The 19500-nt window shown below is 43.9% G+C and overlaps 1 protein-coding gene across 1 annotated transcript; it reads left to right on the forward strand.

The window, feature by feature from the left end:
• The first annotated feature begins 16104 nt into the window (after positions 1 to 16104).
• On the forward strand, positions 16105 to 19271 carry PPIA (peptidylprolyl isomerase A). Its single transcript, XM_061592793.1, has 5 exons — positions 16105 to 16297; positions 18115 to 18145; positions 18257 to 18345; positions 18568 to 18740; positions 18958 to 19271. Exons 1-5 carry the CDS (start codon positions 16229 to 16231, stop codon positions 19091 to 19093), a joined length of 498 nt encoding a protein of 165 aa, XP_061448777.1. The 5' UTR covers positions 16105 to 16228; the 3' UTR covers positions 19094 to 19271.
• The last annotated feature ends 229 nt before the right edge of the window (positions 19272 to 19500 follow it).

Below are 19500 nucleotides of genomic sequence, written 5' to 3' on the forward strand. Positions count from 1 at the left end.
CCCAGGTTCAATCCCCGGCACCTCCAGGTAGGGGTGGGGAAGACTCCTCTCTGGAACCCCCGAGAGCCGCTGCCAGTTTGTGTGAACCAATACCGAGTGAGAAGGACCAATGGGCTGACGGCTTTCTATACTTCTATGAGACTTGGGGACCAAGAAGGGGGAAGGACAGCCGCCCTTGCGTCCTGCTTGTGGGGCTTCCCAGGGGCACCTGGTTAGCTGCTGTGGGGAATAGGATGCCAGGCAAGATGGACTTACCTTTGTTCTGATCCAGCAGGTCTCTTTCTGGCCTTATTGCTTCCCTTTTGTTGAAACTTTCAAAGGCAGGATGTCTTCTGGGCAGTTTTTGCAGGCTTCATTTCCTTTGGAGGAGGCATCCCTGGCAACTGTTTGAAAACTTTTTTATGTATAGTTGTACAAGTTCAGAAGGAAAGGTTGAAGCATGGTGCCTATAATGATTTATGCGTTTCTTTAAAACATTTATAAACTACTTAATATCTTAAACATCTCTAAGTGGTGTACAACAAAAACAGAAACACTATCATAAAACAAAAGTCCAGCATAGTACCAGTGAAACAGTAGTATAAAAGCATATAAAACAGATAAAACATTCAGGGAATTCATACAAATAAAAACAGAGTCTGGTCTTATGGACAAGGGAAAGCCTGGGCAAAAAGATATGCCTGAAGAAACTGAGGATGCTGCTTTACATACAGCAGACAGAAAGGAGAGGAATACAGGGACAATAATGCAATATGCCCTTTTTTAGGTCATTGCCTTAGATATTCTGTAGGGTGTGGTACCATTAGTAGAATTTGCCCAGATGATCTAAGTGATCTTACAGGTCTATACAGGGGCAGAGATCTTTCAATGCCAGAGACATAAGCCTTCTGTATTAACTAAACTAGAAAGAAGAATGCACTGGCTGTTTCTGTTTTCATCCTGGCTAACTAGGGTTAGGATTTCCCAGACCTATGCAGGTCTACATTAGTGTTGTGTTGTGGTTAGAGTGCTGGACTAGGATCTGGGAGACCAGGGTTCAAATCTCCCCTCAGCCAAAAAGCTCACTGGGTGATCTTGGGCCTGTCGCAGTCTCTCAGCCTAACCTACCTCAGAGGGCTGTTGTGTGGATATAAATGGAGAGGAGAACCATGTAAGCCACCTTGGATTCCTTGGAGGAAAGGTGGGAGAAATATAATAATATACTGTATACTCAGAAGTAAGTCCCACTGAGGTTGATTGTGCTATTCTCAAAGAGGTTTACAGAAGATTTATACATACATACATACAAGAGACACTAGAGCTCCCATGCTGGAAGCAAGCAAAAGTAATCCCTTTCTGACTTTAGTGTGCTGTAATACACACAGCCACTCACATACAAATGGCAGACATCCACCAATCTATTCTCAGACACCTCAGGAATAAACTTTTTTTTTATTTTTAAAAAAATGTTTTTATTATTTTCTGTACATAACAATTATAATAATGAAATGCATAATTACTGCATGATATAAACAAAATGAAATAAAGAACTATAAACTGTATAAATTGTACATTATACGGTGTTGACTGTACATGGAAAGACAAATCAGAGTGGAGGGTGGTGTCCTAGCCTTAGAAAAATAGAATAATAAAGTAACATGAATCATAATTCTGTTTTGTTACATAACTTATGGGAGTACAGAATCCACTGTTGTCAGCCTGATGGCCCGGGTCCTGTCCCAAAAGAGGGATACTGCATTGGCACTGTGATCTGGTTGTTTTTGTCATTAATATAGAAAACAAAATCATGTCAGACTACACAGAAGAAGTCCACATCATGTGTTCCTTTACAAATAACCTCCAGTGTTTTTTAATCAAAGGGAATGCTTTGCCCCTTCCATTTGTTCTGAAACTACATTGAAAAGGGGGAGGGAATGCTTTTAAAAGCCAGGGGGAAAAAAAACAGGAAACAGGAAGGGATGATGGGATGGAAGAATGGGCTGCTTCAGGGGGCTGCATAAAATGAAGTTGGGGTTCAAACATGACCACATATTGCCCACTTTTGTTCTGGGCAGTTAAAGATTTCTGGCCAGCAACAGGGACTCTGCTCACCCAGGCTAGCCGCTGGTTCTCTTGAACAGGAAGAGCTATAAAAACTTCCTGTTCGGATTTAGACATTGCCTGGGCCGCAGTAGTCTTTAGCAGGTCTAAACTGGACTCTCAGACAGCTCCTGGCTCCCACTTGACAGCTGCCTAGGGTTCAGCTCTGGCAAACAGGCTAGACTCCTGACTCAGCAGGCAGACAGCACACTGCTTCTCTGAAGCCTTTTCAACAGCTTAGGGCAAATAATGATACCCATTTACCAAGCGTGTACTTTTACCCCAGGTGTGCAATATCCTACCAAGTGTGAGAATTCTGCCAAAGAATTGCACTCCATCAGAATCTAGAAAGTTGGGCACATTTTTTAAACTTACATTAAACCCTGATGGGGCAGAAAGTAGATCACGATCTACCAAAGAATCTCTGGGGATCTGCAGCACCAAGGCTTTCTGACTCAGTAGCGGTAGCAAATTAGGCTACATGCTCATGTAGCCTTTGAGGTGAAAAGGGGCTGTTTTTTCACAGTGCGCTGTTGTACATCGCAGTTTGCAGTTGTACACACCTTTGCACAATAACGTCATCTGAAGCAGCAGTTACTCTCTGTGCTGTCTGTACATATACGTGGGTGTATTTTCAAATTCCCCTCCCCTCAATTAGGGTTTCCACAGACCTTATTTATTTATGTATTTATTTTATCCTGCTGGGAGGGAGGGATATAAATCAAATAATAAATAAATAAAATTTATTGCAGTCTTTCAAAAGAGAGGGACTGGAAACCAGTTTAATTTAATTTAATTTAATTTATTGGATTTCTTAGTCGCCCATCTGGCTGGCCATCCAGCCACTCTTGGCGACATACAAAATGAACAAAATAACACAAAATGAGACACCAGTACAATAGCATTAAAATCTAAAAGCGATAATGATAAAATCTAACCCACCCCAAAGGCCTTGTCTTGATATACTGATATGCCGGGATATTTATCAGTTGTGGCAGCTGGTGGCTCCCTGTCAGTTGGTCTGTGCATTTTGGCCATCTCCTTTGAAGTTCAGACTAAAACAGTGGATTCCACTGCCCCACTGACATGGAACCACCAGCTGCCACTCTATATTGGTATATAGTACAGAGGCAGCTAAGTTACTGTACTGCTTCCTATTTTGCCTATTTCATTCATAGACAAGTTAAACCTGGTGAGGGGGAGCAGAACAGCCCTGTAACGTCAGCAGGTCTGCCTCAGTAGGAGGTGACCTGAGAAAGCACTCTGCGTACACATGTAGGCAGCAAGCTTGAGAAGTGCATTCTCGGCACAAAACAGGTTATAACCCTTTGAGCAAAGTCCTGAAAAGGAAGCACTCCACTCTGCAACATTTAGTTACACTTGCTTGTACTTCATTCTGGTGCTTATCCCATTTTACCTCTTCCAACATATAAACTTTGCCATTTGGGTACCAAACATCCAACTTGGATGGCTTTAAAAAGAAAATTAGATAAATTCATGGAGGATAAAGTTACCACTGGCTACTATCCCAAACTCCAATAGAAAAAAAAAGCTCTGGATTCCTTTTCTGTCTTTTTCAAAGGCAAGATCTGGCTTTGCTTGCACAAGAAAAACACAAAGAGTTTATCCTGTGCCCTGTGAAGTCTCTGTGCAATCTTCCTAACCTACTTTCTGCTTGCATGGAGTCTTCCCACCCACAACTCCTGCAGCAACTGCATCATGGTGTTATCTAAGGACAGCTGCCTGCTAGCTTTTATTGCTCAGCCCAGAGGACCTTATGCTGCTGGGAAAGGCTTTTAGCGTTTCTCACACATCTCCCACTTTAGCTAATTAAATACGGGGTGTCCGGAAGCTTGACCAAACACAGGGAGTGTTCCTATCCTGTAGCATCAGTTATTCACTCTTGGGAGACGAATGCTGTTATTGCTTGCACTATAGTGCCACAGTTTGGAACTCCTTGGGATGGGCAGCATCTTTCTAGCCACATCCATTCAGCTTTATTCTTGTTGATAACTCACATGACTGTCTCTAGGGAAATGCAGAACCAAACATCATGGCTCTCTCCATCCAGCTCCCCCCAAAATGTAATCACTGTATTGCTATTAGTACAGTTCAAAATACAGAAAGCCATGGCTGTTTCAAGGCTGATTATCAGGTGGTTCCTACGGAAAGGACCATGGCTGGCTGGCTGGCTTTCTTATTTATTAATGAACTAACTAAATTTCTGTCGTTTCCCCCAACGTATATTCTCTGGGCAGCTCCCAACAAATACAACTAAAATATAAAGCATAATTAAAACAATTTTAAAACTAAGAAGACTGCTGGAACCTTCTGTGTAGTATTTTATTGTGCAATGTACTCTCCCATCTTTATACATTTATGCTCACATCATCATCTCTTCTAGAGCAGACTATTGCTCCATTTATTCAGTTAGGGAACAGTTCAGTTTGGACATTGAGTCTTTCCAGTGGAGGAAAGTGCTGGTGCACTAAAGCAAATGGGGCACTGCCTCACCAAGCTCAGACTGCCCTCAGCCGGCCCCCACCTTCCTGCCTCCTTATTTACAACCAGTCCAGGGAGTGGTGCTGGCTGTCAACCTCCTTCTCCTTAGTCTTAGTATTGCCTTCTTAGAATTCTGCAGGGAGGATGTGGCCAAACCCAGAATTAGCTCTACCATTGGTTCTAGCTCCGCCTGCCATTAGCTCCGACTCCACCTAGTGTTGGCCTCTCTGTCTTCTGCCCTACCAGTCCCAATGGGCAAGAGCAGAATGAACCAGGGTTTGAATCCCCCTCTGCGCTGGATTACACTGGCTCTTGGTGCATTATCTGCTAACCGGGAAAGCAATGGTACTGCATCTTCTATTCCTCTTTGAATAAATTTGCTGGGCTTTGGTCAAGAACCAACTGTCAGTGTTCTAAAAGCCAGGCAAACAGCTGTTTGGCTTGACTAATCAGGGTCTGCTTTGGTTTACATCAGGTGTTTGCTGTAGAATAAAAAGGTGGGGGAAATCCCCCAAAATAATCATACAGTAGGGCCCCGCTTACCGGCGCTTCGCATTCCGGCGTTCTGCTAATGCGGCGGCAGGAAATTCCCCTCTTTAAAGCCGATTTTGCAATTTTACGGCATTTTGCGTCGTTTTCATGTGACGGCCCCATTATAATCTATGGGTTCCACTTCACAGCGATTTCCGCTTTACGGTGGGGCCTGGTCCCTAACCCGCCGTATAAGCGGGGCCCTACTGTACTGTAATGTTTTCCTTTTGGAAAGGAAAAGGTCTTTCCCTCTGCCCAATGCCCATCCACCCAATCTCCCCCTTTCTTTCCCCCTCCCCCTTTCTCCCTATCCTTCCTCCTCTCCTCCTCCTCCCCCTCCCTCTCCCCTGAAATATCAGTTTCACCTCTCCTAAGCATGATTGCACAGGAGTAAATCCCACTGAACTCAAAAGCATGCAAATGATCAAACCTGCCCTCCCTCTCCCCCAAATAGTATGTGCCAAACTAATTTGCCATAACACAATACTCTTCAGCCTTTCTAAACCTGTGCCCCACTTTTAATCCCATCTTTTTGTTTTTGTTTTTAAATTGCATGTGTTACGACACAGCCCTATGCAAGCTTATTCGGAAGAGTTTGATGGGGCTTATGTAAGTGTGTATATGATGGCAGACCCAATCCCTTGTTCTCATTCCCTCGTTTCCTCCTAGAACAGTACATGATTTTTCTGACACATCCTAATTTATACCCATCCTCATCCAGCCCTCAGCAGGATGGAAAACTTCACATGATTTGAGAGATGAGCCTCGGCATCTTCTGTGATGTTGCAAGGAGCACTTGGATGTGTCTCCGAGATTGTGTGCAGTAGCCTATGCTTTAAAAAACCACCACATTTTGATACCAGGGTAGGAGTGGCACAACTGTTTAAGAATCAAGGCCCACCATTTAAATGGCCTAAGAGAACCTGATTAATCAATATTTATTGTGTAGCAAGACAGTTGCATTACAATATAACAAGGTATCCAAACAAATTCATAAGTATATGGGCAACTAATAACATCAAACACATGATGAAACTCAACTGTGATCTTTATTTATCTATTTATTAAATTTATATCCTGCCCTTCCTCCCGAAGGAGCCCAGGGCAGCAAACATAGCAAAACAATTTAAACAGCAAAAAGAAAAGCATTTAAAAAACAGTTTACAAATATTCTAAAATATGCCCTAATACGGATTTTGGAATTTTCCTTATGGGACAACATGGCTACCGTTACTCTTTGTTTTAGTGGTGGTAAGCAAAAAAAATATAAAGTCTGCTGGCTGCCCAGCCACTTTTGGTCTGAGACATACCTAATAGTATACCCTGTAGGCTTTTATACAAAGGGCAAAAGGCAGTAGACCACCATAATGAGTAAGATTTCTATTTGTCCAAACTTACAAGGTCATAACCATTGCTCCATTACAATACTACTTCTCCAGGGACGGCTCAGAGTGGCACCAAGAGAGAGGGCCTTTTCGGTTGTGACTCCCCATCTGTGGAATGCGCTCCCCAGTGAAGTCTGCCTGGCACCTTCATTAACATCTTTTTGGTACTAGGTAAAGGCTTACCTTGTAAGGTACCTAGGTAAAGGCTTTTGATAGACTTTTTGTTCTTAGTGTGCTGTCAAAGCTTCCTGTGGCTGTTAAAGGGGTTGCTGCTATTTTATGGTATATTTATGTGTGTTTCTAACAGTGTTGTAAGCCGCTTAGAAACTTGGGTAACAAGCAACTAACAAATATATTATTATTACTGTAATTTCACTGCTGTGTCTATGATATAAAGATGGGCTTTAGATATGTAGCAACTGTCCATATCTTCTTACCATCCTCTTCTTATTCCACCCTTCCTCCAGGGAACTCAGTCAATGCATAGCCTTCTCCCAACTCACCAGTTTTCTCCTTGCAGCAATCTTGTGATGTGAGTTAGGCTGAGAATGACTAGTCCTCCTGGGCAACCCAATGGGGACCACAATGCCACACTGGTTGTCTTAGGAAAAAGTATAAATCAGAAAGTGTTATTGGGCAGGGAAATGTTATGGCTTAATCAGAAGATCGGGAAGAAGCAATCTGTGGACTCTCTTCTCGATCGTGAACTTCAGGCAAGTGCTCTCTCTTTTTACAAAATTCCAATCTGGACAAGTGTAACAAGTGTTGGAAGGAAAGGGAACTCCCAACAGCCACAAGGGGGTGAGTGATAAGACAGAAGCAGCATTGGAAGGACGGGATGTGAGTCAATGGCACTCCCATATCAAGTTGCCAGAGAGCAGTCTGGCAACATAGCTGCCTTTCTGCTTCATGTTCTACAACGGGCTGATGACCAGGAGTGGCACCCCAGATGGATTAAGGCAGGGGTGGGGGCCACATTCTTCAGCCTGGGGGCCACATTCCCTTCTGGGCAACCTTCCAAGGCCAGAGACAAAAGTGGGCACAGCCACGAATGTAAAGTTGACTTTTGTACAAGTATGCCAGTTTCTACACACACTCACACACCCATCTCTTCTTTTGTTCAGACAAACAAGATGCATTATCAAAATTCAAGGACATTCCAGGGGAAAATAGTGAAGGAGGGTATGAAGCAGGGCCTGTGAGGTGTGGTCTGGGGAGAGTCTTGTGGGCCAGATGGAGAGGCCTGGAGGACCAAATTTGACTCCCAGGCCTAATATTTCCCACCTCTGCCTTAAAAATGCTTGGTAAAAAGCATGATAAATATATGAGCTGCTCTCATTTATATTTAGTAAAATGGTCTAATGTTTTCAACAGGTCGGTACATTTATTTGCTTGGTTGTAAGCCATAGCAACAGTGTTAAAATATCAATATGTATTTATTTTTTATATTTGTTAAGTCACTTTTCTCACATAAGTGACCCAAGGAGACTTACATTAAAATGAGTTAAACACCATCAATAAAAACCTAAAAACACATCAATGCATTAACAGCAGTTAAAAACAAACACAATCAATCAATAGAAACCTGAAAAAACCACAATATAAAATAAAACCCAAAAATAGTATGAATAGGTACATAATATAAGACCTGTTCTACTCAGTGGTCATGGCAAAACACATTATTTGATATACAGGACATCAAAATCTATACAGCCATTGATTGTTGAAACAATCCACTGTATGTTCAGGTGGGGGAATCTCTGGTGTATGTGCAAATGTAAATGTACTGCCTTCAAGTCGATTCCAACTTATGGCGACCCTATGAATAGGGTTTTCATGAGGCTGAGAGGCAGTGATTGGTCCAAGTTCACCCAGTGAGCTTCATGGCTATGTGGGGATTTGAACCCTGATCTCCCCAGGTCGTAGTCCAACACCTTAACAACTACAACACACTGGCTCTCAGTGTATGTGCACTCAGCTGCAAAAACCACCTTCTTGGTTTTATGTCTCTTATTGTTGGCTAAAGAAAAATTGTTTGATTTCACAAAAAAATAGTTTCTGCAAGAGACTGTTCTAGATATGTGTCTTATTCCCTAGTAAATTTGGCAACTCAACAAACAATGGGGTGAATCTTCCACTATACCATCCCCATAGGTACAAAATTGAATACAACATCCGTAAAATGACTACCTAAGATTGTGCAATCTTTTATTTATTTTTTCCTGCCAAAGGCCACATTCACTTCAGTTGGGAATAATCTGTTGGGACAGCATGTCAATGGTGGGTGGAGCCAGAGCTGATGGACGGAGCCAGAGACAAAATGTTCCAGATTAACTAATCGAGCATAAAGAGGGGCCTGCTTCAGCTGTCACCCTGGCTACCTCAGATTAGAATTCCCAGTCCTAGGCAGGCCTACTCAGAAGTAAGCCCCACGGGACTTGATGGGGCTACTGTCAACAGGATTTTTTTAGTGCAACCAAGTCCACCAATACAAGTACTGAGTGAATAGTATGATATGTGCACAATCCAGAGAGGCCAGCAAAGGGAACAGAAAGAAAGGGCCTCTAATGGGATGGAAGGATGGGGCAGCTTCTGAAGGCTTTGGGATGGGATGGGGTAGGGTGTTTCATAAAATAAGGTCAGGGTCACAGGTTGCCCATAATGTTACCTACAATCCCAGTGGGCATCCATTGAAGTATAAAATAGTCTGAGCACTCCTGTTGGGAAACTTCATAAGATCTGTTAATTCTATAATAGAATTCTGTATAACTCCCATAAACCTTAACCAGAAAATTGTCATCAGGGGCATACCAAAATGCCACAAAATAGCATGCAAACTTTTGAGTTTTCCAGAACTCTTCATAAGGCTATACAGTAGGGCCCCGCTTACCGGCGCTTCACATTCCGGCGTTCCGCTAATGCGGCGGCAGGAAATTCCCCTTTTTAAAGCCAATTTTACGGCATTTTGCATCATTTTCATGCGACGGCCCCATTATAGTCTATGGGTTCCGCTTTACGGCGATTTCCGCTTTACGGCGGGGGCCTGGTCCCTAACCTGCCATATAAGCGGGACCCTACTGTATGGTAAACCAAGCAAATTTGGTCAGTGGTGGAATACTTGTTTAAAGGCTTAAACAGCAGACCAAAAAAAATGAGGTTTTGTTAGGTGCTGTACAGGTATTGGTTGCATTAAGGCCAACTGGGAAGGAGAAACATACAATGGCAGTTCCGTCTCTGGAAATACAAATGCCAGGTGTTATCCAGGTCTGCCTCCAACCTTAGGCAAAATACACAGGTTCCTTGGTAAGTGGAAAAGAGAAATCAAGAGAAACTAGGTTGTCATTTATTATATTAATAAAGGTGGAGACTAATTATAGGCATTGTGCTGGCCTGCTGGATAAATAAAAGCCCATAGGATCCAAATTGGGTAAGCTTTACCTATCAGGTGGAGAGAATATTCCTTCTGAGAATAAAGTCACATCTTCAGATGGTTAAATGTCTTCCTCTTCCTGTTCAGGATCCTGCTGTTGGAAAAGCTAAATCTGGCCACACAAGTCATGCAAAAGTAAATGTAGCCTATTGGCCTTCTTTACCATTGAGCATGTCAATGGTGGGTGGAGTTCTGGAAGAGTTCTGGAGAACTCGAAAACTTGCACCCTATTGTGTGACATTTTGGTTGGTTAAATAAAATTATGGTCCTAAAAGTAGATTTTGGAATTTTTCATATGGGCCCAACACAATACCTTAGCTTTTTATTAGGGGATGTGGGCCCTATCCAGAGCTGCCTATATTGGATGGCATCGTTGGGGACCTGTCAAGAGTTACACTCCAATGTGGGGCTCACTGCCAACCTCTAGAGCAAGTGCAGAGAAATTTTTCAGCCTAAGGGCGGCATGCCCTTCTGAGTAGCCTTTCATTCGATAGCCAGCGGTGGCTGGGGTCAGATCCCCCCCCTCGGTGTAAGCAAGAGGTGTTACCAGAGTTCAAGGACAGACTGTAGTCAGACAAAAACATTTGGAGTGCAAAGCATATCCAACAAGGAGCGTGATTTGGGGAGAGTCCTGAGGTCCAGACAGAGAGGGCTGCTGCTGGCCCCTGGGCCTGAGGTTTCCCACTTTATTTATTTATTTATTTATTTATTAGTCGCCCATCTGGCTGGTTGTCCAGCCACTCTGGGCGACGTACAAGATAAAAAACAATACATTAAAACGTTAAAATTTAAAACCATAACAGTAAAAACCTAACCCACCCCAAAAGCCTGCTCTTCTTTATCACTGCCTGTTCACCTGTCCTCTCCAAGCATGTGAGCAACGACAAGGGAAAAGGAGCAACACCAGCTTCCCTTTTCCACCTGCCATTGGCCAAATGAAGTGATAGTAGCAGCGATGGTGGCGAGAAAGCAATGGCCCATTCAGGGAGGAAGAAGCACTGAGGACATCTTGCCCCCCTCCCCCCTCCAAAAAAACCTGGTGCAAGAACTACATCTGCGGCATGTCTGCACTGAATTTTATATGTGTAGTAGTTGATCCACTAATGCAGGCGTGGGAAACCTTTTTCAGGCTGAGGGCTGTATTCCTTCATGGGTAACCTTCTGAAGGCCACATGCCACTGATGGGCAGTGCCAACGGCAAAGACAGAGAACGTAAAATGTGGCTCTTCCCTTTCTATGATGCGCTACATTCCAGTCACACAAAAGTCAGATTTCTAGATACACACACCATGTTACCCAGGCTGGCAGGAGACATTATCACAGATGAAGGACACATTGTAGATGGGCAAAAGCACTTGACAAGGGAAGAGATCTGAGAAGGGCATGTGGAGTGTGGAAGAGTCCTGAGGGCCTGCTAGAGAGGCTGAGAGGGCCACATTCAGCCCCGAAGCCTGAGGCTCCCCACCTCTACACTAAAGGTATCCCTGGATGGAAGGCTGCTTCCTTGCTTGGCTGAAGGGAATGTGGATAGCTACGGTTTCAAGACAATTGACAAGAGGTGAATTATGTTCTGCTGCTATCAGTCATATAAAACAATTGGGGAAAGGGTTTTTTGTAGGAGCCTCCTTCAATACATGAGCTCTGCAAGGTATGCTGGTGCTACACAAAAATGAATGTGAGAGGTACTGATTTTATGTGTGATGTGTGTATATGACAGAGAGGTAGGCTGGTAGGTATGAATATGTGATCTGTTTGCATGTCTGTGAGAAAGGGAAGGATGTATATATGAAGTGTATATGAAAGAGGCAGAGATGCATGTATCTGGCCTGTATGCGTGCAGTGCATGCACACAAGAGAGTAAGTGGAAGTAAGGGTGGTGTAGCCACCTTGTATATCTCTTGTACTGGGAAATACTCCCTGATAGACAGCAACTCTCGCGCATGCATGCGTGTGTGTGTGTGAGAGAGAGAGATCAATATTGTGTGATCTCCACAATCAGAACCTAGAAAACATAGCTGACTTCCCATAGTAAACCTGAGATAATCTGGGATGGGGGAGTAGCAATGACTGCATACTTACACTCTCTGTCTCATTTTATGTTATGCCACATCTTTCAAGACAGCCAGCTGTGTTAAACCGTGACCCCAAGGCAGCCATTTTGTGCCTGGTGCCCACAGCACTTTCTCAAAATTCAAAATGTGCCTGCTAAGTCCAAAAAGGTTGGCAACCCCTGCCATAAGTAAATACATTCCCTACAAGGCACTTGATATAATGCAATATATCACATGGCAGTTATGTCTCCCCCTCTTATAACATGACCGCTTTTTGAAAGCTGTTTCGAATATTTTATTTCTCCAGAGTAAAACTGAGGGTGGTGGGGGGGGGAACAACCCTCTAAAAGTCGCTATCAATAAAACCTTTTGACAGAACCCAATTAGCAAAACTGCATTTTCTGACTTCTCTGAAACCATGTTGTCTGTGTTCTTCATAAAACAGGTAGCAGTCCCATTTTGTAAATTCTCACTTTAATGTGGTTGCAGTGATCTACTCAATTACTCTTTATGGTTAGGCACTTCTGTAATAATAGAACAGGAATAAACTTGGGTTGCATGATGAGATCCAAAATGAACAGCTTTCCTAAGTATTTCAGCGTTTCATACGATGGAGACTCAGGGCAGATGTCGTTTCACCCAACCACAGTGTTGCAGAAAAGGCAGTGTCTATTAAACCTCAGTACAAGTTCTACCTCCTGCATGACTACTTGAGAGCCAGGAGCTCAGTCCCATATTGAGTTATCACTCGTTTTCCAGAAGTGGGATTTGAGTTCCTGTTCTTACTTCAGCCAAAGCAGTCATCACCTCCTTCCCTGGAAAGCACTAGGTCACCTATATATAATTGCTACCCATGCTAGAAAAATGCCTTGATCAGCAAGGTGGGTGGAGTGGGGGAAGGGTATCCAAAGATGATCACAAACTGCTAGACCAGCAACTAAAAAAGCAACAAAGTCACAGAGAAGAACAGAACAAAAGGTGCAGTCCAGCAGGTGCCCTGGATTTAATCATCTGATTGGGGGGGGCACTTTAGCTGGTCACATGTAGTTCAGTTGTGAAACACCCAATGAACATTTCTCTCCACCCGCTCACAACCATTCCATGTATTATACCTGCTTCTACATTCCTAATAAGTTGGAGGAGGAGAATTGACAATCTGCTAAAAAGAAAGAGAACATATGTAGTTTTACATTTTAAAAACTCATTTAAATCATAGCACCATTACAACCACAATAATAAAATGGAGTCTGTTTCCTGTGCCTCACTGCTAAACACATTTCCTTGGGAATAAGCACCATTTTGTTGTAGAGCAAATGAGCATCTGTAAACTTGTATGTTCATGGACAGGTGCCTCCTGACTATAAAATCTTTTTAAAAAATTAAGAAAGGGTGATTGTGGGTCTTGACATGCCATGTTGGCTTAGTTACTGACCGCTGGGCTCTCTTTGCATTGCCCCCATTATCTGCCGCTATTGAAATTAATGGACTTGACGAACATAGGTCCATTCATTTCAGCAGGTCAGCTCTGAGCAGACCTTAGTTGGATACAACCACTCCCTAACATGGGGGTGGGAAGTTTGATCAGGATCTACCATTCAATCGCTGAATTATTTGCAGTAGGTCAGCTAAGATTTGACAATAGCAACAACTACAAAATAACTGAATGCAGCTGGAAATGCCAATATCTCTGTCCCCTCCTCCAGCAGCCCACAATGGCTATAAACATTTCTACAATTAGTCACCTCTGTGGATTTATTTACAAGACTACTTTAAATTAGGCTGTTAAAGTCCCTGATCTGTAATAACTCAGACATAGGATTGTACCTAACGGGTCCATGGTTCATTGGATGCAGTATTTAAGTTGCTCCACCCCCTGAAATGCCATTTTGGATCTGTTTCCACAACCATCCACAAGCCACTATTTTGCACCTGGCTCCAGTTAGTGGACCTCAGAGTGTTAGTAAAATAACAAAATAAATCATGCAAGCCTCAAGTCTGCCCAAACTTGTCCTAGCTCACTGATAGTGACATGTCATTGCTATTGTTAGAAACCTATTAAGGAGGAGACCAGGTGTTCTCACACTGACCCTCATGTAGGTTAGGCTATAGTGTTTCACACATGGGGGAAGAGGAAATGTCCAACCACACTGTGATATCTTCACTGAAGTAGCTATGTCAGATTTGAAGAATTGTGTACGCACCATGCATTTAAAGTGTTATTTCTCCCAAAGAATCTTGGGAACTGTAGTTTACCCTCCACAGTGCTACAACTGCCAGCATCCTTAACAAACTACAGGATTCGGGGGGGGGGAGGGATAATGTGTATGGTATATACCACTGTAGGCTGAAACACCCTTGAAGGGTGAAAAGACCCCAGAAACTTTGGCAGCACCTTTTTGTTCTTTTCTTCCTGATAAAACAGGCTGATGTTCGCCACTGACTTTCTCTCTGTCTCTCAAGTGAGCTCACCAAAACTAACAGGCTTCCTTCAGGAACAAGCACAGCTGAAACTATGGTCAAAATGCATGAGAAATGTATGACTTCATGCCAAAAATACCACCAGAAGCTGTGACTATTCTGGGTAGAGAGGAGAGGCAGTGCTATGCAATGCAAGACAGCAGAAAATACTACATCCTAAATGAAGACGCAGGTGAGAAATAAACTGACCTCAGAAATGTACCCACCCTAATCCCAGATTACATCCCTGTGAGCAGGTAATTGAAAAGAGGGGGCTGTTGGGTTATACTCTTATAAACTGGTGTGGGACATGGGTTCAGATCCCCATGAAACTCATTTGGTGATCTTGGGCCAGTAACTCTCAAGTCCCAGCCTAATTTATCTCACAGACTTGTCGGGAAGATAAAAGGGGTGGGTGGGATTAGAACTATTTGTGGTCCCTTAAGCACCTTGGATACTCTGTTCTTAGGGTTTTCAGAGTTTCCAAGGTGCTTAGGGGACCACAAACTGAGGTAATCATACTTTGGACACATAATGAGAAGACATGATTCACAAGAAAAGACTATAATGCTGGGAAAAACAGAAGGGAGTAGAAAAAGAGGAAGTCAAAACAAGAGATGGATTCCATAAAGGAAGCAACAGACCTGAACTTACAGGATCTGAACAGGGTGGTTCATTACAGATGCCCTTGGAGGTCACTGATTCACAGGGTCACCATGAGTCATAATCGACTTGAAGATGCCTAACAATAATAAGCACCTTGAAAGAAGGGTAGCATACAAGCGTAATAAAAATGGGGGGGAATCTAGAGTTGGCTAATACTTTTTATTAAGACCATCCAAAATGTTGCAAAAGTGTGCAAGCTTTCATGTTCTCCACAACTCTTCATGGAATGAGATGTTACACAAAGCAGAATTAATAGAGATGAAGGGAGAGGGATTTTTTTTTTAAAAAAAAACCCTCTATATTTTGGCTTAAAGCCTTGAGGTGTACATTTTTTAAAAAAAGACTTATCACTCCCCAGCTTGCTTCGGTTATGCAGCCGTGCTCGCTTCCAAGGACTGACTAGTTACACCGCCCTCTGGGCCTACTACTCCACCGGTCTTATCTGAACTCAAACGGCAAAAATTGCTGGATGCCAGATTTATTCCTTACCCTCCCTCCCCTCTGCATGCCCCATCTTCCGATTCTGCTGCAATTTAAGCTCTGCTAATTTGGGAGTAAACCCGATTGGACTAAGTGGGGTTTACTTCTAAGTAAACGAACATGCAACCCCGCAACACAGTTCGCTTTACAGCTCCAAAGCCGTTTCCCTCCGCGGCACACACACAAAAATCTGTCTTGTCCCCATCCCCCACCCGCAACCCCGCACCCCCACCCGCATTACTAATCCTCCCTCCACACGACAACCTTAGCCTTACCCATTGCAAACCAATACTGCGCATGCTCAAAAAAGAAAAAACACATACCTTTCCCCGGTTCCCGCCTCTCGCAGAGACCACGCCCTTACTTAGAGGCGCGGAACACCAAGAAACCACCCTTGCCCCAAAGGAGAGTCCTCACTGGCCGACGGACCTTTCACTCTGTAAACTCTCCGCGGTGTGGTTGGTGAAAGGTCGCGTGAGGGAAGGTGGAGGCGGGGGCGTGCCGGATATATAAGCTCTGCGAGCGCCCGCTTTTCTTTCTGCTGCGCCGCGCTCGATACTGTAGTTGTGTCGTCGCTGGTGCTGCCTGTTGCCGCCGTTGTTTTTTTTTATTTCTTCCCTTCCTTTACTCGACTCATTCCCGCCATCATGGCCAACCCTGTAGTGTATTTCGATGTCGCCGCTGATGGCGAGCCCCTCGGACGCGTCACCTTTGAGGTACTAAGGACCGTTGCGGAAGAGGGGCGCGTCTGAGGAGGACGCGGCGCCGCCATTTCCTGCCGGGGAGGGAGTTCGGGGCCATTTTGGGAGTTCTCTGCATGGATTGTGGGGGAGGCAAGCAGGGACAGACGCCGGTTGCGCGCGGCGGGGGAGAGGTCGTTCCACTGCAGCGCGAGAGGGGCTGCGCGCGCACATGGGTAGAGGGGGGTGAGGGAGAGGAGGGAAGTGTGTGCCTTGGGCGCGCGCAGGCGGGCGGCGTCGCCTCCACGTGGCCTGCGCAGCCTGCCCTGGGGGAAGCTCTTGGGGGTAAACTATGTTACTATCACCGCCTTTGTTTCCCTTCCCGCCGCTTCCTTCTCACTGCTCTCTTTCTGGTTAACGCCTTAACGTGGGGAAGCGTTGGCTGTTGATCGCGCTTTGTAAGCCCTTTCGTTGTAACTTTCGCTGGTGCCCATTCTCCCCTCGCCCGTACTACAATTGGGAGGAGGGCAGTGCTCTCATCACGGGGGCGGCAGGTAGGCTGGCCTCCTTTTTGCTCGTCTCCATTTTTTGCTTAGATTGTAGGGGACCATGATGTCACTAAAATGGGGGTGGCGTCTTGTTGATTCCCTATCTGTCCTCTCGGGCAATAATTGGAGCACTGTGAGCAAGCCCATTTCTAAATGAGGGGTCTCTAATCATGCGCCTGGTTATATACGGGTATAGGATGCCTTGTTTTTTTGGTCTCCACTCCCTTCCTTGACAGCGGTGCCGTCTCTGGTGCACATTTCCTAACTTGGGTTCCTGTTCTTTTATGCATGGTCATAATGCATACAATAGGGAGGTTCCTGAATTTTTTAAAAAAGTCTCCTCGCCTGTATTTTGCTTCCCCTTCACCTCAAGCGTGTTTGTGTCTAGTCAGCCAGTAAGCCTAGGTTAGGGATGGCCGTGAAATGTTCTCTTTTAACTCTTTGATGGATTATACCATGCGTTGGTTTTGTGTGTAAGAAAATACTTAGTCATCTAAATTTGGGTGAGCAAGATTTCAAAATGCTATAAATGATTTAATCACAGGGGAGGCTGTTACAAGTTTCTTACGCATCGTAGCCTAACTTAACACAGCAATATCTCACATATTGGATGTCTGCTCTCAGACATTCACTTTTGTTGGTGAAGTCGTGCCCAAATCAAAAAGTACAGTCATACAAGTGTAGATTTGTGCTGTGAGAGCACTTTTAATAGGGTAAGTAATAACTCTGGTGAGAAAATAGTTTTTACCTGATTTCAACAGGCCTAATTTTTTCTCAGTAGGTGGTAGGTCAGTCGCCCATTTTTATAAGACTGCCCCTTGTTCAAGGTTTCTGGTTCTCGGAGCTCCCTCTAGAGTGTTTTTTCTGTCTTAAGCAGCAAACATGCTGTCACTTCTCTGTACTTTATTATTTACAGAATTGGATGCAGACCTTGAGTACTTCTAAGATTTCAGTATGTATACTCTTGGTAGCGTTTGCAATAAGTATATTGACACACTGAAACATTTTGATATTGCCAGAATCAATGGCACTGGTAATGTGCCAGATAACATAGAACAGGTGGTTGCCCCATTCTCCCTATGGAGAAGATTGATGGTAGGATAGCTTGTATGAGGGCTGTGCAGCATGCTGTAATTTTGAGGTTGTTTTTATTTAAAAAACTTTGTAAAACAATATGGCAAAAAGGGTAGTTTTTTTAGTGTGGTTATTGGAAAAATCACTGAAACAAATGAACATTCAGGCAGCTAAGTGCAAATTGGGGTCTTCAAGCTGAAAATGTAATAATTATCTTTTTTCATCCCACAGCTGTTTGCAGACAAGGTTCCAAAGACAGCAGGTTTGTACATTTGAGTGCCTTCATCTCCAGGCATGTTTGTTGGAAGCAATTTGTCAAGGATCTAAGCAAATGTGGAAGGCTGTTCTTACAAATGTCTACCTCTGATTTCAGAGAATTTCCGTGCCTTGAGCACTGGAGAGAAAGGTTTTGGTTACAAGGGGTCCTGCTTTCACAGAATCATTCCTGGGTTCATGTGCCAGGTAGGTAGCAGTTTTGAATTTAATATTGTGTTGAGTCTGAATTGCACTGAGTTGCATCTAAAAAGCACTGACATTTCTATGTTGTCATGATTAAGGGTGTGCACTGAAGAGTCTGGTCTGACTCTCTTTCGGCTTGTACAATTCCTGTCCTGAGATCCCATAGTTGGACTGTTCATCCCAGTGTTAGATTTCAGCTGCATGGATTTTGTTGTCTTTCTACAGGGTGGTGACTTTACTCGCCATAATGGAACAGGCGGTAAATCCATTTACGGTGAGAAATTTGAAGATGAGAACTTCCTCCTCAAGCACACAGGCCCTGGCATATTGTCTATGGCAAATGCTGGTCCCAATACAAATGGGTCTCAGTTCTTCATCTGCACTGCCAAAACTGACTGGTGAGTACTTTCTTGAGACTTCATCAGTGAACGTAGGCCTTGGTTCAAATGGAATAGAATACCCCAAGCCTGAAGTAGGCCATGTTTTAGCTATATACAAACACTGTATCCGTTGACAGAACGGTAGCCTGTAAATGTTTTTGAAGCAGCTTTTATGGAATCACTGGCTTGATTCACAAATGCAGTCAAGAGTGCTCTAACCTGTTTGTTTCCTTAGGTTGGATGGGAAACATGTGGTCTTTGGCCATATCAAAGATGGGATGAACATTGTGGAAGTAATGGAGCGCTTTGGGTCAAGGAACGGCAAGACGAGCAAGAAGATCACTATCTCTGACTGTGGGCAGCTGTCATAAAATTCCGTTGTCTTAGTATTCAACCATTCCTTCTGTAGCTGGGGTTAGTCCCCTGTAATCCTTGTGCTCCTGACTTACTGCTGCTTTTCTATTGGGCTTCAATTTCTGCTCCCTCACAAGTCCAGCTGGACTGAAGACAACTTTGTTTGCAAAACAAAATAAAACAAGTTAAACCACATGCTGGTTTTGTATTTTCTCCCCAGAGGCAAAGCCTTGCAGGTTGTAGCAATATGATCAGATATGTCCTAATCCTAAGAACATTGCCCAACTCCAAAACAACCCCTAAGGTTTGGCAATGTTGAATCTACCTGTGCAATTATTACCCTCTCATTTGGGGATGGGGACTTGTGGCCTGCCATTACCCATCATAGCTTACCATTCCTACTGACTGAGGCTGGTAGTTGGAT

The sequence above is a fragment of the Rhineura floridana genome, chromosome 12 (genome assembly GCF_030035675.1).
Source record: "Rhineura floridana isolate rRhiFlo1 chromosome 12, rRhiFlo1.hap2, whole genome shotgun sequence".
Lineage (NCBI taxonomy): Eukaryota > Metazoa > Chordata > Lepidosauria > Squamata > Rhineuridae > Rhineura > Rhineura floridana.

What these genes read in the sequence shown, in the direction of transcription:
- PPIA (XM_061592793.1), top strand. Translation starts at nt 16,229, where the DNA reads ATGGCCAACCCTGTAGTGTATTTCGATGTCGCCGCTGATGGCGAGCCC. An exon ending in CAAGGTTCCAAAGACAGCAG is followed by an intron (nt 18,146 to 18,256) that starts GTTTGTACATTT and finishes CTCTGATTTCAG; the next exon opens with AGAATTTCCGTGCCTTGAGC. An exon ending in TGCACTGCCAAAACTGACTG is followed by an intron (nt 18,741 to 18,957) that starts GTGAGTACTTTC and finishes TTGTTTCCTTAG; the next exon opens with GTTGGATGGGAAACATGTGG.